General features: G+C 41.2%; 1 protein-coding gene across 1 annotated transcript; it reads right to left on the bottom strand.

Moving 5' to 3' along the window:
• Window positions 1-658: 658 nt before the first annotated feature.
• On the bottom strand, window positions 659-17,973 carry IYD (iodotyrosine deiodinase; the record flags this gene model as incomplete). Its single annotated transcript, XM_082480673.1, has 5 exons — window positions 659-841; window positions 2,776-2,932; window positions 4,801-4,960; window positions 7,013-7,207; window positions 17,793-17,973. 5 exons carry the CDS (start codon window positions 17,971-17,973, stop codon window positions 659-661), a joined length of 876 nt encoding a protein of 291 aa, XP_082336799.1.
• Between the last annotated feature and the right edge of the window lie 932 nt (window positions 17,974-18,905).

The following is an 18,905-nucleotide window of genomic DNA, read 5'->3' as shown; positions in this document are numbered from 1 at the left end:
ATAAATGGTAACAAGGAAATTACTTGGATGCTGTGTTCCTACTAGACCTCTCCCAGGCAAAAATACTTGTACCAGCAATAATTTAAGAAAGCCTGGTGGGGACAAGGTTTTTGAGATCAATCAAGTAGGGAAAATGCTAGCGTATATGAGAACAATAGCTTCCTCCTGTGCAGAACTGAACACAGAGAAAGGGAAAGGGCATTTAAATAGTACACACTGATCAAAATAAGACAGCTGAGTTTGACCTCTGTATCTTTTAATATAACCCTCATTAAAATTCTGAAGTGAAAATAACCGTGTAATGGTAATCACAAAAGCATAAGGAGAATATACATTCCAATTCAAGGAAAGATTTGTCCCTACAACGCATAAGAAAAATCGAGTGATGAAGGTCATTTAAATGCCATTGAACGTGTCCCCTGGAACAACTGCCTGGGCTCATTGGTAATAGCACCTGTCAAGTGCACAGTGCTCGACTGCTCCCTGCTATTAGTAGAAGCAGCCACCGTGATTACTGGCACTAAAAGAAATACAGGTGTAAACAGCCAGAGCAGCTGTGACATAGGAGGACGATATGCAGAAACAGCAGTGACAAATTCAGTGGGCTGCTGCCTACTAGCTGGCAGCAGGGACGTGCTCCTTCCTCATGGCGCTGGGCTCACATGACCACCATGATGTCTTCCAGCGGCTTTCGGGTCAGCGCAGGCACGGTAGCATCTTTCTTGGGATAGCCAACGGGGAGCAGCAAGAGTAGCTTCTCATTTGCTGGACGCTGGAGCAGTACCCGGAGTTGGGGGCCGCAGTTGAGGGGTGTGGAGGTCACTGTGTACAGACCCGCGTTCTGCAGCAAGACAGACAGCAGCGGGGTGAGACAGAGGTCTGTGCTCTGTGTTGGTACCCATTATTCCCACCAGACCTGCACACATTCTCGTATTGACTGGCCCAGAAACTCTGCTTTATTAGACTCTGCTGCAGGTTTTAGAACATCCCATTTGCTAATAGCCTCAACGGTACCATAAAAGATGCCTGCTTTGCTTACGGAGAAGTACAACATTTCTCCAGAGCAGCAACAGCAGATTCTGCCTGACTGCGCAGCAGGACCCTGCCCGCAGTGCTCAGCGTAATGGGGCACCCACGGCCACAGTGAAGTTGAGAGGCAGTGGAGGAGATATCATGGGAATATCGTCCCATGGAGCTCATCTGGCTCACCCAGAGAAATGCTTCGGTTCTTGCCTCCGTCCTGTTGGCAGGAAGAGGCTTTACAGCTTTGTGGCCATTGGTTCCTGCTCAAGAGCTGTACCTCGCGGGGACAGGGGGCACAGGCTCTGCTTCAGGACTTGTTGCAGGAGTCTGTTGCCATCTCTCACAATGACCAATGTCCTGGCACACATCAGAACTGCCAAAGAAGTCTGTGTATCACTCCTCCTCTCATACAAAATCTCACAGAAAAGCTAAACAATCTGACAAATAGTAAAGAGCTGACATTATCCAAGATACGCCCAGAGTTGCACATGTGGATTTCAGTCTCTCCCTCTTTGTAACACAAGCATTTTGGAAGGCTTTGAGATAGAAAAGTCAGCCAGGGAGAGGTGCTCAGGCCTCTCACGTTAAGTAATCTCTACAATCTTCTGAAGAGAAGAGCTAATAGTGGTGGTGCTGAATGTTACAAGTCCATGGTACTGTGTCCTTTAACGTTGCCAATCAATTTCTAGGAGCTGGGAAAGAGACAGCACAAAGGAGCCTAACAGTTGGTGAGGACCCTCAGAAATCCCACCTGATGGTGGGCTGGCTCAGGGGAAAGTGGAGCCTTGTCACTCCCACTGCTTCTGACTAAGGCGCTGGTGACACAGTGCTGGTTCTGCCCTGTTCCCTGCGCATCCCCTTCACTCTCAGCTCCATGGAGGGAAAATACAGAGCCCTGCACAACTGCAGAGCAGCAACACCCCAGCAATGTCCTTCTTCACTGCTCACTTCTCAGATTTCCTATACTGAAGATCCTCCTGAGGAGCAGCAATGCGGGAAGTGTCACTCAAAACAGAACGGAGGAGAAATGGCAGTTCCTGGTAGGAAATTGGCTTAATATAAGAGGTGGCGCCTTGCTGTTATCCTGCTGACAGCCCAAGTTAACTATTGGAATAGCTTCAGTATTTAAACGCTTGTTTGAGTACAGCAGCTTCAACAAGCAGAACCGAGCACTGAGAAACCACCGAGAAAATCTGACTGGCTGGTGTCAAACATGCTGAGCTTTAGAAACCAGTTTCCTTTCACAAATGCCTTGGAAAGATTGATTGAAATAGTACAGCCTGTTCTGTGAAATATACCCCTGATTTTTATTTTTTTTTTCCAGCATCGTGTACTAAAAATGATTTGGGGTCAAACCATTTTTTAGGGATTACTGAAAAGAAGGGGCCGGTGTGGCACTGCACAGCTGCGCTCGGGTAGTCTGCAGCCCCTGTCAGCCCTGTTAGCACAAGGCAGAAACCACAGGGGCTGAAGCCTGTGCCGGGAGAAGAGTGACTACTCTGGAAGTAGGCTGCATTACATTTTTCTTTTTGTTAACCAGTACTGTGGGTAGGAATCACCGTCTCAAATGTGGGCCTGTGCAGAATAACATTAAAACTCAAAACTAAGACATATCGCCAGGAATTGGAGTAATCCAAGGGACTGATAATGTTAAAATATAAATTGGGTTCCACCTTCATTTGGGCAGAATGGTCTCGGTATGTAAGTCAAACTAATATATCAACTTTCAGCATGTCCGTTCTGTCAACGTACCTGCAGTGCAGCAAGCAGGATTCCACAGGCAATAGAAACACTGATTTCATTGTAGTAGTGGGTCTTCTTTTTGCCATTTGGAAGCCGTCCATATACCTGCTTGAAAACAAGGATCAGATATGGAGCAGTGTCCAAGTACTCTTTGATCCAGTTTGTCCTGCAAAAGAATAATGTTCAAGACATTTATTTTGCAAGCTTTTCACTTTCCAGTAAGTCACGTTTACTGTCTGCGAAGAGGCACTAAAGGTTCAGGACAATTATAGCAGTAGACTAAAGCTTAGGACATTCACTGCAAAGGATTAAGTATTATCAGCTTAAATAGAAACATTTCTGAAATAAAAAAAAAAAGCTTGATTAGAGTTCTCAACTTTAACAGATTTGGCTGAGGAGCTGATGCGCTTACTCTGAAGACTGCAATTGCACAAAAATATGAGGTAGTTTTATCTATGAACTGGCCTCATGAGCATTTGCCCTTGAGATTATTTAATTCCTGGAATTTTGCAGACTTGCAGCTCCACCTGTTACCAGCAGTGCCAACATTTTTGTGATTGTAGGGAAAAATGCTGGCAAAATGGTTCAAAATTTCTTGGTCTATGGTGTAAAGCTAAATATGTTCTCACAGCAAAAATGTTATTTTGTTTCTGGGTGTTTCAGACCTGTTAGAATTAATCTGGTTCCCAATTTTTTAATGACAGTATATACAATTATGGTGTGGGATTTAGATAAAAAAATGTGCCCTTTCTACTGTTCTCACTCAAAATATAAAAATACTATATCTTAGTTGTTTACATAGCACATAAGGACCTGAAAAATAATAACATTATGAAACAAGTAGGGTAAATCAATCCTGTAAAACTTTGCACATATGCTTCATTTGACAAGCCGAGGCTCAGTAGACATCTTCTCATTGTGTGAAGTTAAGTCAGTCAGTCAGACATTCGAGGGCATTTGGAACAATTAAATATTGCATAATTCAGCACTTGCATGGGGACAAGTGTTGGGCCTACCTCAGTCAGCAGCAAAACTCCCAATGGCTTTGGGAGCTTTATTGTTTGGCAAACAACAAGAAAAAACTGGGACAAGAGTTACAGCAACAGAGGTTACATAGAAAAAAAAATAACAATGTGGCCAAATGCTTGGAAAAGTTTCAAGATGGTGAGTATATAATCCCTTTTACTGGAGGCAATTTTATGAACCAGCCACACAAAGGCACAATTTTACACACATTTTTAAGTTTTTCTTTCCAGACATGAATCTTAGAAATATATTAAAAGTGAGAAGGAGGAAGAAAAAAATACTAGAATAATTCAAGGCAAGCTTCTTTTATCACTTCGGTTTTCTAAACTGTGGTGCTTTCAGTAAGATTTCCATGATCTTGAGAATCAAGACAAAACCATACAACAGGAAAGGGTGTACTGAACATCGGAGTCACTTATTTCATACTTCTTCTGGTAAGACTGAAACACACGGGCATATTGAGTTTTTCTTTTGCGTGCATCAGTCGGGCGATGCGTCTCCCCTGCCCTTAGCACAAGGTAGCCAGAATTAACATATACAGACGGTGACATTTTTTTTCAGCTCCTTCAGGGTGGGTACTCCACTTCCCTCAGACAGGAGTTTCTTCTGCCCAGCTGTAAATTAGCAAAAGGACCACTATATAGTGACTCCAGCAACTCTCCGGCTGGGGCAGTCTCTGACCCCACCTTCCTTTTTTTTCTGTGATCAGAAAGTGGGAAATATTTACAGCTGCCCTCCTGAGCAGCACCAGAAAACTGTGGAGAGTTTAAGGTTCGTGGACTTTAAAGAACATTTTTAAAAACAAGGTTTTTAAAATTGAGCTGAATATTTTCAGTTTGTTTTTCTTTTTTTTTTTTCTTCCTGAAAATAAGGGGGAAAATGAAAAAAAAGAAAAAGAAAGGAAAAGAAAAAAAGAATGAAAGCAGCATGACAAACTTCCCAGGATAGTCTTTTCTAGACCAAAACACAGCTCCCTGCATACCCCTTAGCCAATTGACTTTTTCATACCTCAGTCTTTTCAGGTCATTAACCCATCTGTCTCCCATCCTTTTTTTGTAGTTGATTTCTTCTTCTTCTTCTACGATCTCACGAATCTTATGTTTTAAATATGGATCTTGCACTACCACAAAGGTCCAGGGCTCAGTGTGCGCTCCACTGGGTGAAGTACCTTAGTACAAAAACAGGGGAAGATGAAAGCCCAGCTGGCATAGTGCTGAGGGATGGTGCACAGCGAGAGGTATCAGCTCTTCCTTGTGGGCTTTCAGGCTGACCAACAGAGCAATGGCAAACAAGATGACGACATGGGAAGAAGAGGTCTGAGATGATAAGTTCCGGCAGACAATCCTGTTCATTTCTTTCTCAAAGAATGCGAAGTCCTATTCAATGACAGAAGTTAGTCCTTTCATACAGCCATCTTGCATGAAACCAAAGTCAGGGATTTGTAAAAATTCTTTTGTGGTTCTTATGACAAGGCAGTATTACAGTGCAATAAATGCACACAGTAATGTTAATGCAAAGCATGACACCCAAAACAACACACTGTCTGAATATGCAACCAACTCTGAGACATGGTTTTAGCCGAAGGGCAAAGGCGATGGCTTTCAGGGAAACAAGGCGAAGCGAACACCTGCAGGAGTCTGTCCCTGATTGACAAAGATGAGGAGCTGCACAATGCAGACATCTGCCGTATAGCACACAAGTTTGAGTTTGCTGTCCCAAAGACAGCTGGTATATGTAGGTGTGCACACATTAAGTCTGCTCTTGCTTATTCAGCCTTGATTATTCCTCACCAGCACCACTGGAGAATATTTTAACCGCCTAGCAGATGAAAGTCAGAGGCTGAAGAACATAGTTATGTGTACAAGCTCACAGAGCAATAGGTTAAGGACACTGTTCGGGTCTCTCTAGCCCCTCATACGCATTTTGACAATATTTGAAGGTCTTGAACGCATACTGTATTTCCTTATCTAAACACTAATTTCAGTTTAAGAAACACTGAATAAGCAGCTTGAACCATCTTTTATATTAAAATGTGTTTATACCGTGAACCTTGCCTCTCCTCAGGTTTGGGGAGAAACTGATGACATTTATGGTTTGCTTTGTTTTCTTTTCCTCCACGCAGCCCAAAGCTTTCAGGGTTACTAAGTACTTCATCTGCACTCCAGGCTTGTTCGCTTTGCTGCATTTGCCAAAACATGCTCAGTGTTTTAATGACTCCCAGCTAATTAGAGGAAGATGGAGACTCGTTGCAGTGCAGTAACAAAGCTGCTTACAGGTTTTAAAGGGAAAACAATGCACGTCAATTGCTCAGAATCTCTATATTATTAATCCTGCTAGAGGCTACTGAACTTTTCTCTAAGGCAGCTCGTGAATATTTTTTATACTACTGGTTCATAGAAGAGAAATAATGAGGGTCAAAACCACTCCTGGGTGAAGTTAATGTTACTAAAGCAGAGATGAGATTAGGCCAGGACATTACAGTAATGATCTGAAACATGCAAGCTCTCAAAAAAAAAAAAAAAAAAAGGGAAAATTATTTTCTGACACTCCGTCAAATTACCTCGATTGGGGTCCTCAGCATAACTCTCCAATGATATACAATAGGGAGCTGGCATTGACACTGAAAGGACTGGAAACATTTCTTTGTTCTAGACTGAAACTTTTTCCTCCATAATAAACCCCAATCATTTATGTCAACTGAAACGTTTCCCATGGCTGGGACAATTTCATCAATTTGTTTGGAGAAGAAAAACAACAAACAGAGCCCACGCATGATAAATATCATCATAATGAATGAAACTTTAAAGCATGTGAAGTACACATGGTTTGACATTTTTTAGAGCAAACCCTTCAATATTTCTATTTGAAAGATGTTTCACTAAACTATACATCAATTTTATTTTAAATAACAACTTTTAAAGCTTCAAAATTAAGTGTTTTGTTTCACGCTGTTGAAATGCTCTTTTTCCCTTTTTTTCACTGCAAATACAAAGGAATTGGGAATGCTCCAAACCAGTCCCTGACATATAGTTGCTCAAGCTGAGTAATTTCCAGTCAATCAATGGGTGCTCGTTCATTATGGCTACACATGAATCTAGGAAAACCAGAAGCCAAATGCCAATTCCCTTGGCTTTTCCACATCACTTTTCCACAGCTGAACAGCGATGTTGATCCTTTTATTATTTTTTATTTGCAGACCTTGAACCACTCGGTACCATACCTGCTGTTCTGATGACATTATCGATAACCTCCCTGGGGACCGGCTCATCACTGAGAAACCTGACAGATCGCCTCTTATTAAGAAGCTCGTAAAACGTCTGTGACCGTTTAATCATTTCAGCTTCAGAGTAGCGCTCCGCAAAGAAGGGGACATGGGCAACATTTTCATCAAGTCCTTGCCACTCTTCATCAACCTCTGCAAGAAAATAAAAGTGGTTAGGGCTTGGTTTTTTTTTTTTGCTGGAGAACTGTTTATATCTTTGGCATTCACCACTGTAATGCACTTTGTCCTGCATTGGCATACACTGTGCTTCTGCACCACTGGAAAGGCAAAGTCTGAGGTTCCAGTTGAGACAACACATTGATCCCTAGCTCCAGCTGCTGAATAAACATCTTGTTTAAACACTGAGAGGCAGGAAAGTCCTGGCTGGCTGTAGCAAGCATGATCCATGAAGAAGTTATGGCCTTCTCCACTTCAGTCCGCGAGCCTGCCTGTAAAAATGGGTTAGAAGCTGAAACAACAGTTTAAAGGTGACCAACCTTTCAGCCCTCTTTTCTCAGTAAGTAAATGTGAACATGTGTGTTCCTTCCTGAGCAGTCTAATAACAAAAATATCAAACAAATTATTGAAGTTAAGGAGAGGGCTTAACTACCAAGACATGTAAAATGAATGCTGAATGTCAGCTTCTTCCCATATTCATGTTTCACAAAAGGAGCATTACGAGTCTAGGCTCTGCACAAACATGTCTTTGTGGTTAAGTTCTTTGGTTTATCGACACTTTCAGCATAAAGGGAAATGGGTGACAGCATCTATACTACATAAAATGTACAATTTTGTGTTTCTTGTCTTTAATTTAAGAACTCAAAATGGTTCCTCATTTCACTGAAATCTGTCTCTTTGGGGTTTGGTTTTTTTTTTTTTGTTTGGCTGTTTCTTTGTTTTTTTCACACTAAAAAATACATCTTCTATTGTCTGAGATCTCCTCTTTCTCCCCTGCATTCCTAGAATCAGCAGGGATAGCATTTTTTGCAACTATGATGTGGAAGTTAAAGCCATTTAAAGTTTGCATTTCGTCTAGTCAAGAGTATTGAGCAATCTGCTACAGAGGGCTGAGTCAGGAAAAATATTACAGTGCTTTTCAGTCACCATTAGGTTATTATTCCAAAATCATAACAATCTACAGTACAAAGTCAAACAGAAATTATTTCTGTATTTTAGAAGTACGCAGTTGCCCTAGCGACCAAGCTGATTTTTGGTTCATTTTATAAACAGCATTGAAATATTCACAAGTGTGGCTCAGCGTGTGCAAGAGGCTACAATATATGCAGTTTCATATGTTGAATCTAAGCAGAACAATTCTAGTCCCCAAAGAGCATACATACATTTCATTTTGCATACAAGGAAGTCACCCAGAAAGTTTGTTTGGTTTAGCATTTCATGCCTGTGTTAAGCACTCTTGGTCACAGTCTGCAAGGCTGTGCAGGCTCCAGGCTAAGCAGTGACTTGTAAAAATTATTTTTGGGGGCATCTTGCACACACAAACTGAAAAAGGAAGAGCGTGCCTCTTCCCAGTGTTCCCTTTGTGGTTTACACTTAGTACAGTAGATTATTTACTATTCAATAGCAAGCAGCTGACTAGAACTTGCCCTTTGCTAGGATTCTGGTGACCTTCTCTTTCAGAAACTTTCACACCCCCTTTTTGCTGTTCCTCCTCCACACTCAGTGAAGGGAACACCACGGGGTTACAAAGGCTGTGTTTACACTGACAAGCAGCGTGGTGCGATAGGATGTTGAGAGAAAGAGCTTCTGCTGGGGACCCAGTGCTCAACATCCTACTTGTTTTAGAGTGGTAGGGTAGCTGGGGAGAGGAGGCAGAGCTCTGCATCCTTCCCACCTCTTCTACGCTAGGCGTGGTACCACAGGATGCCATTTTCAAGGACCACTATGTTAAGCTGGTAAAAGCCAGTATGCAACCTCTCCTTGAAGATTCACAGGGAATGCAGTTGTGGAATAGCTTGCAGGATGCATATCTCTGCCTCTTGCATCTCTGTCTGGGAGTTTGGAGGAAGGTGTAGCCCTCAGCCCATTGGGTAGGGCCCATGTAATCAGAGGCACAGTGACCTTAGTTCAGCTTTACTGAGACAATTGCTGTGACGATGCGAGAAATAACATGAGCTAAAGCCATACTGGATGAGGAAAAAAAAAAAAAAGTTAAAAGGAAAAGTAAAAAGCCTTCCACAGACAGAAGCTGAGCTAGTGATGGCTGGCAGCCAAAGGATTTGAGAGAAAAAATGATGACCGAGAAACATATAAAACCCTAAGGGAAAAAACAGGGACTTGGGAGATTGCAACTCAGCAACCATTTCTGACTACACTGAGGTCTGTCTGGTCAGTAGACAAATTCAAAAGGTGTCCATTGATACAGACAGGACAGAAAATCATGCAAGCTTTGGGCACATAACCTCTCCTGCAAGCTCATCTTGAAGGGTTCACAGGCCTGGAAGCTGGATGGCCTCCTGCAACTGTCTGGGTTGGTCCAATAAGATTAATTCTTCCTCTTCAAATCCATCTATTATATAGCAGTACTGAAACTACAACGAAGATACTCATTGCTGAACTGAGATTTAACAGTTACAAAGAATGATGCACATCTTAATTTTATCCATAGGCACTCATGTAAGAGGAGTTTCTAAGTGGGACAAATATTTTCCTTATGATAACAAAAAACTTCCTGAAATCAGCTGAGGTTGTGCATTGTCTATCAGAAGGCAGAACCTGACCAGAAAACTATACTGAAAGTAGGTATTGGATTAGCGTCTTAGTGAAAGTTTCAGGTCAAACTATACTATTTGTGCTTATATCAGTGTGCTGTAGTGATAATCCCTATTCAGTTCATAAGTTTACAATGTTGAGTGTCCTGGGAAATAGAAATAGACTATTCCTAGCCTAGAAACGGTCAAGTAAAACTAACTCCAGGACCCAAGAGTTCTTACGTGCTCTCACTATTTACTTTCTTATGATGAGGTTTTTATCAAAGTTCAGAAAGTAGGAAATAGCATACATTCAACGCACCATACCTTTTATTCAGCCACTGATGGAGGAGACTTGATGGTCTAACCTTGGCCTCAAAGAAAATCCAAGCCCTGCCTGGTCATCTATTTTTCCAGTATTATTGCGAAACTCTCAACAAGCATTTTGAGCTAGAGATACCAACACCAGTCTATAAAATACTGAAAATCTTTACAAAGGAGGTTTGCCAAATGGGAGCAAAGGCTGGAGGAAATTTGTGTAATCTCTCTACTTGGTTTTGAAACACAAGGAGAGGAAAGGCAGGTAGGTGATAAACCATAAATACATACATGAATATTGAAGGACAGAATGATGAAGAGCAAGATTAAATTACTTATATGCAGGAGGACAGTAGTCAAAGAGCTGACTCAGATGATGTACTTAATCCAAAGAGGACGTTGCCTGTGGCCAGTTGGATGCAGAGGCCTAGGCAGCAAACGGAACAAGCTATCGGTGCACCTACAGGACACGAAGCAAAACGTGACAGGGAGGGTGGAATGAAGATGCAATAACAACAGCAGCACCTGCTTTGACTTGTACAGGAGGCATATCAGTAAAACATAGATAACAATGTAAAGAAATTGATTGTAAAGAAATAAAAAAGTAGCATGGCTAAAAAAAGGGTTGCTTTTTGAGATGCACTGTCTCACTATCTTCTGGAATAGTCTTAAGCTTACAAGGACCCCCAAGGTCACATCTAGATCAGGACACATCTTTAAGAGAGACATATTGCCTCAGTCTCATCATCATTATGAAGTACATGGCAGAAGCACAACTTTTCAGGTCAAGACCAAAGAGGAAATATGGTAATACTCGAAACCGGGCTTCCCAGCTGAAGCATCTGATACCTTAATAAAATGACAGTTCTCTTGTGCAGTGACTCTCTTAGCTTTGGTTTCAGTGAGAGGGGAGGACGTTATAAAAAAAAAGTAAAAAAAACTACCACATCTAAACTGAGATTATCAGTTCATTCAATTTAATTGACTAAATGAAAGGGTAAGGGAAAGTAAGTGTATAACTGGCTCTTGATTTTTAAGGGAAGAAACTTGGGGGAAATTCGGGATTAAGAAAAGTTAAGTTGGAGAACTCAGATTGAAGAATTCAGAGATCAGGAACCGGAGAGATTTGGCATTTCTTTAAATCAGAGGTATAAAAATAAACTTAGATGTAATTGGTTGAATAAACATCTCAATTCAGTGATCTATAGGCAACTAGGAATGGAAGAAAAGGATTAGTTAGCACAGAAACTAGGCTTTACAAGACAGAAAGTATAAAACTTGCAATATTACCTAAGGCCAAGCTACATTAAATTTTGTGAGGTTTGCTTGCTTGTTTGTTTTTTTGGGTTTTTTTTGTTTTTTTCCCTGTGTAAGTAGAAGAGAAGAAGTGAAGTTGCTGTGTGGTCTGGATGGTTCAACTTAACAACAACATGATAAAACAAGAAATGTACTTTCAAAGATCTTGAACATGGGAAAAAGATGAGGTGACTAGTGAGAATGAAAGTATGAGAATCACCATATCGGTGCTTAAGTTTTGCAAGCAAAACTTAAAAACCTTACTGTACTCAAAATGGGAGTACTGGCTGGGGCAGAAGAACCAGCCAGAAGTGACAGAACTGACACACAAAACCAAAACTCTCCTGGCAAGTTTGGTAGGGTTTTTTTGTATAATAAATTTATCTATTATTTATTCTCTTCCACCGTATGTCTACCATTCATTCTTAGCAGTTAACATTATCCATATGTTACGCTAAAATTATTATCAGCACCATCTGTTTAGTGCATGCTCTCTATATCTTTAATTGCTGTGTTTGGACATATTCCTGTTTGTACAGTCACATTATACAATACTACAAATGTCTTGTTTACATCTCTGTGTATTCCATCATTTGATGGACAACAGACATCCTGCTAGTCAGTCTATTATTTTGTTAGCCACATTCTCAAGATTGCCATCAATTCTGTTGTACACTTGCAATAGTCATCAGGCTTTCTTTTTTTTTTTTTAAGCAAATCTGAAATAGTTTTGGCTCAAATATCCCAAGCGAAATCTCATTTTAAAAGTTCTGTAACTCTATCAGAAATTCCTCTCTGGATCCATTTTAGGACAATCACAGAATCACAGAATAGTCAGGGTTGGAAGGGACCTCTGGAGATCATCTAGTCCAGCCCCCCTGCCAGAGCAGGGTCACCTAGAGCAGGTTGCACAGGACAGCGTCCAGGCGGGTTTTGAACGTCTCCAGAGTGGGAGACTCCACAACCTCTCTGGGCAGCCTGTTCCAGTGCTCCACTACCCTCAAAGTGAAGAAGTTCCTCCTCATGTTAAGATGGAACTTCCTATGTTCAAGCTTGTGCCCATTACCTCTCGTCCTATCAATGGGCACCACTGAAAAAAGACTCCTCCCATGTTTGTGTTCTTCCCAGTAGTTCATATGGGAGGTTACAATCAGACTACAAATCATGTAATAGATTTTGCCTTAGTTTGTAGCAAAAATTCTTACCATGAGCTCCTAATGACAAACTCACACTGAGTACAATGACTTATAATTTCATTTCTGTTGGTCATTTATTTTACCTACACTGATACTTCATGGTCTTGATGGTTCCTAGTCTCATGTCATTAAAAAGTTTCACTTCTTCAGTTTTATGGATAGACCACAAGATAATACTAACAATTGGTCCTGAGAGTGGTCCTTGAAAAATCTCACTAGTAACGTCAGTCTAGAGCAATGTGTTTGCTTTCCAAACCGGCTGTTTTGTTTTTTTTCTCTAAGGAATTGTTTTCTAAGCATAGAATTCCTCTCCAATCCTCTTTTTCAGTGTAAAGATACAATGCATAGGAAAACAATTAAATGTACGTAAAGAAAGCTTTCAGATCTTTGGACTTAAAATGCTGGGATACTGATCCTGTGCTTTCTGCTTGATTAATGGAAGAGTGCTACATCATCCGCCACTACAGGAATCCCGGCAGTGAATCCAATCCTGAATGGAGTGTGTGGCTAATAGGGAACTAAAGGAGATGGAGCGCCTTATGAGTGGGTTATAAATAGTAGTTAGCAGGCTGACCCTGGAAACCCCAAGAGTTGGTCAGGGATCTTAAGCAAAAGAAGTATCCAGTGGGAGAGGCAGACTCTGGAAGAAAGAAGCTAGCATCAAAATATTGTGAAAATTACCTTAAACTGGAATATAGTTGCAGAACATTTCTTAAGATCTTCAGAGGTGTGTTTTATAAAGTAAAGTTTTATAAAGAAAAGGTTTGCTGGTTTACCTAGTAAAAGAAAAGCTGAGAGGTGATCCGATTGCAGTCTGTAAACCACAGGAGGGTACATACCAGGGTATCCTTTGAACTAACAGGAGGACAGAACAGGAAAAATGGGTATAGACTAGTATTAAATAAGTTTGAGCAGGTGTATGGGAGCACCCAGCCAAACCGGTTTCTGAGCACAATAGGTGAGATGCAGGGAGCTGTCACCCGACTCAGCTTCATCCCCGCCTTGCCTTGTCTGTGCAGAGATAACTTGGGGGGAGCTGCAAGACAGCTCAGCCCGGGGTTATCTCAAGATTGCATATGAGAACCGAAACCAAATGGCCCTTGACAAACAAAATGCCCTGAGTCCCATCCCACCACTATTCCCATGACTTTGAGCGCCAGACATCACAAATTGGCAACAGACTTTGCTATCCCACCACCAGAGGTAAATATCCCAGACAGTGTAATCCATTCAGGCATAATCCTGCACCCTCACAGAGTCAGGAAATATAAACCGCAGGGTTTGGGGAGGAAAATGGGGAATCCTCCAACGATACAGCCGGCCTGTAGATCTGTCCCCCCCCGTCCAGGACGCTGTACAGGGTAACTTCCCAGGGATTGAGTGACCTTACCTGAGAGAGGGTAAGTGACTAAGAAACATACGTACGGTATATGGCATGCTTTTAAGTTTGTAATTGGTGCACTCGTTTAAGGTATTAGTATCTAGCGAGCTTGTGGTTTGTGTTGTCACTTGCGATCATTTGTAGCTTGCAATAGTGTATCCCACTAATTTCTTTTAAACTGCAATAGTGTAATCGCCATTGTACACCCAGAACTTGCAATAGTGACATATTGGACCTGTGAGTGAAGTCCAAATAAATTGTTAATTTGAACTTCTCAGTGAAGTCCTTTTTCCTGTTTCATCACAGCAGGCAGGTGAAGATTTTTAACTCATAGCATGAAGTTCTGGAATAGCCTTCGAGCAAGGTGAAAGAAATGGGGTCAAAAGAGGCCATTTTTCAAGTTTGTTCAGTTGATGACATAGGCTGGAGGTGTCTGCAGCAGCAGGGAGATAAGATGCACCTTGTCGATGTAAGTCCTGTATTCCTAAATGGCACAAAACCTGAACTGTCATTGAATTGGAAAATTAAACTGTTACTGCCCCATTCATGTCGGCAGTATTATTAAAAGATACGGGAAGCCTTTGAACTTGGGTAGAGAAGAAATACATTTAAGTGGGAGAGGTCTATTATAAGAATTATCACAAGCAACAACCACTGTATTTTCAGAAGAGATGGAGCATTTAGGCCTTAGCACATTGCTTTGTAGTCCTTAGGTAGAGTACACCACCAAAGTTGCCACGATTAAATATGGAGTAATAAAATGCCTTTGCTAATAACCTCTGCAACTGATGCCCAGAGTAATAAGGATAAAAATAAAAGTAATTCTCATCCTCCACACCACTGTAAATTGGGTCTGTATTTACCTTAACCATCAATTGTATTGATCTGAATATATGACCAAGAAAGTGACTTTTGTTTGTTCTCGATTTGAACCTAACAGGTGTATAGTAATAATTAACTGGGGAAGGACATGATTTCAGTACCAATATACGCAAAGTTCCCCGATTCATTTGCCAGAAAATGCCTTCACAAGACCTAACTGTGTCAACCTGAAGCACCTGGGGATCAGATGCCCAGCACAACTAGAGCCCTTGTGACTCATCCTTCAAGACAAGGCTGAAGAAATGTCTTTTTTGTCTGTATTTAACTGGTAACCACACATGGCCTAATGAAAGACATGGCCACACATCCAGACATACACACATCCAGACCACTCTTGCCAATCCACAGCACAACAATCTCTCATTCTGGATCTCCTAAATGAAGGAAAAAGTTACAGGACAGCTGGATATGCAAACAAATCTGAAGTACGGCCAGTTAAGGCATTAAACAAATGGACCGAGCGAACGCTTTCCACTTAACCAAAGAACTGGGTTTCTGCCTGCTCTGAAAAACATCCTTCTCTTCAGCTGCTGAAATCATAACACAGACAAGCTCGGGAGCACTCCGCCCTCCCCCTTCTACCCTTCACTGACAATAAGTGACTCTACTGAGTCTGCCCAAGCAGTTCAGCTAATTACACTGAATGCTTTGCTGCTCAAAAGTATGCCCCTCTAAGGGAAACATTCCTGCTGGTGCCACTTCAGGGAAGGTTCATGGGCCTGATGTCACCCAAATAAGTTCAGTGCTTCTCTTAGGGAGCACTTCACTCTCTTGGCAAAGCTCCTTCATTTTGGTCCTGGCCAGGTATTGAAAGACGTGGTCTTCAGCTGCCCCTTCCTGGAAGGGGGCTGTTCAAAATTCAGGAGTGCTAGATTCTAGCTTTAGGCAAGGCCTTCAAAATGTTTCATCTCACCTAACTTAAGTTCTCTTCAGAGGAACTTCGTCTTTAAACACAAGCCAGCTTGAGACATTTAAGTAGAAATAAGCTTTTCTGATAAAGTAAGACGCGTGAGTAAAGCAGCAGAATTTGCACAGCGGGTAAAATATTTTTTGCTATTAAGAAACTCTCTGTTTAAGTCCATGTTTCCATTTCAGCATCTAGCACAGTTAGGGAAAATTTTAACACTGACAACACCGTGAATATGTTTTGATCCTTAATTGCAGCATTAGCAGAGTAGCAGATCCTTACCAAGGTGGCCATATCCTCTTCTCACTTAGCCTGGGCTTTCCCTTGCTGAAGAAAAACTTCCCTAAGTATGATGCAATTATTTCAATTCTTCTGGAGATAAAAGACATGCCTGTTTTGCACAGATGTTGGTTTGAATCACACACCATTAAGGGAAAGATGATTATTTGTTGTTAAAGGCCACATAGCAAGAAAACCTAATTTAATGTTGGATGACATAGTATATTGGAGAGGTTTTATTTAAAAATAAACAAATCTCATTTTAGCAACAGCACAAACGAGTCTGTGTACCTGTCAACTTTTTGTAAGCAATTTTAAACTAGTACAGTTTTGGATTTAGTACCTGAATAAAAGGGAAAACAACTAAGACACAAAAGAATAACACTATATATATATATATATGGAGCTGTAGCAGCAAGACTCCTTGTTAAGAGCTAATAGATTTGTTTATTTAGAGGATCTAAATTTTTAAACTGATAGAAACAGCTGTAGTCACAGATGTCACTGATAATTCATAGATTATCACTCGAGCTACCCACAGGAATTTTAATTTGCAGCAATTTAACTGAACTAGTAAACCATTAGTGACAAAGGAAATAGGGGATAATTTTGTACCAATCTATTTTGCATTGAACAAAGGAGGATACTACATATGAACTAATTTTTAAAGAACTTTTGTATACTTGTGAAACAGTCAATATGGTTTAAAATTTTCCATGTATTAACTATTTCTGGAAACTGATACAAAACATTAACTCAAAGTATACTGAATACTGAGAAATAAAGAGTAATAATGGTTCTTAGAAATAGGTATATGTGCAGAAAAACAATGCAAGTTTCAAGATTCCTAGACGGGGATTCAGGGAATGTGTCATTATGAGGCAAAACACACAAAAAAGCCTCTGAAAACAGTTGGGGGGGGGGGGGGGGGGCTGTAACTGCAAGTTTAAAAACTTCATAGGAACAGAACTCAGGATGTTTTTATTAGACAAGGAAATGAAGGGAGCTTATAGAGGATAGTCAGGAAGCAAAAAGAAGGAAGGGCACATTTTGTGCCCAGACCTTTGTCCAAACTGTGCATCAGAAATCAGTACTGAAAAAAAAAGAAGCATTCCAAACAGGTTCAAATATGAAGTGAAGTGAACAGACATTAGCACCATCGCCACATTTTGTTCTTAAATATTTGATCAGCTTACCTCCCAAATGATCCCAGTGCTAATCCAGCTAAAGTTCTCTCAGACATTCCCAGAAGTCACAAATGGAGGACTCCTGTAATAACTGTAATAATAAACCTATTTCCAACTTTTCTGAGGTTGCCGATGCCAAATACGTAGCATTGGATGGTAAAGTGGGCTGGGATGTCTACAAAATCAGCTTGCAGATAGAAACTTTCTGCTCATGTCTTCCCTTTGCTCACGCTAATGAGGCCAGGGAAGAGGCTGGGGGGACTTCAGCAGTATCTCCTTTCTTTCCCTACATTGTCCATAGAGTGTCTCAAAAGTCTGAGACCCACTGTGCAGAGGGACAGACAAGGGTCTTTGAAAATGCGTTTTCATTTTGCACTTCGACCTGTGGGATCTGGAGGAAATAAGGATTTACATCGAGTGACATGACATGAGGACAGCCTCCTTCCAGGAAGCTGACACGCAGCAGTGCAGCACTAGGCATTGCTATCGCTGTGGAGAAGTCCAGGAGATCTCATCTCCTTTATTCACATCAACAGATAAAATTCAAACAACAAAAGTGCTCAGACAGATAAAAGTTTTCTTACCTTCTTCCTCTAAGTGGTGGTCAGTGCCATCTTTTAAATCTTCATCCACCCACGGGCGAGAGAGAGGCTTGCTTTTAGTCTCACGTTTTTCCTTCTCTCCATTAGTCTTCTTCAGTATTACCCCAATTAAAACACATATAATAGCTATAAAGACTGGGGTTAGGGAAGAAAAGAGTGCCATGGCTATGGAAACTTGGAGCCTTCCTTCAAGTTCAGTAGTTTCTTCTGAAAAGGAGAGGATGAAAAGGGAAGAGCAGAACAGCGGTAAGCAGAAAGGGGTGGACCCAAGGTTCAGTCCTCGACCCTATCCCGCTTCTACTTTTCAGCCACCGCCCCCACAATCTCATCTGTGATGTGCTCCTCCTGTTAATCAGTCCCAGGTTTATATATTTTCTGAGAAGAAACTGCTTATAAACTGCAAGCAGAGGCACTGACCATAAACAATCGCATAAATGCTGTGCACTGCTAAGTTTTAAAAAAAGTTCTTCCAAAACCCTGGTCTAAGGCAAAACCCACCCACCCACCCCCCTTCCCTCTTATTTTTTTGTTATAGTGATCGCAGTAATCTTCCTTGTAAAAACGATAATGAGACAGAGCCAAGCGGGAATGTGACTTTTAAAAACTGATGTCAGCTCTTCAATGTTTAACTCAAAATTAGTCATATTGCACGTATCCCAGGAAATCAGCATATCACCAATTGAATATCAGCTTGCAGCGCCACCCTTGGCTATGCAAATGGATCGATAAAACGGGTAAGTAAAGTAGCAGCATTACCTCCATATGAAGCATGAATGAGATGATTCAGAGAACCCTGTATTCATCCTGGATGTTTTGGGGGAAAGAAAAAAAGAAGAATTCAGGGGATCAAAGTAAGAAATATTTGAGGGCTGAATATCTATGCTGCAGTGAATTTTAAAACTGTTATTCGGCTATCTTATCAAAGGAAAGATTAAAAAGTGATAAGATCCTGGTCTAATCCAAGAGTGGTCAATGTCTAAGTGCTTAACCCATTTTTTACCCCAGCCAGCTGCATAGGAACTGAATCAGCACAGCAGCAGTGAATTTTTGTCTTTATCTGGGACTGTCGGGACATACCGAATAATGAAATGCTGG

The sequence above is a fragment of the Vanellus vanellus genome (assembly GCF_965231255.1).
Source record: "Vanellus vanellus genome assembly, chromosome: 3".
Lineage (NCBI taxonomy): Eukaryota > Metazoa > Chordata > Aves > Charadriiformes > Charadriidae > Vanellus > Vanellus vanellus.
Note: the sequence above shows the minus strand (reverse complement) of the source record. Positions and strands in the feature narration are given on the sequence as shown.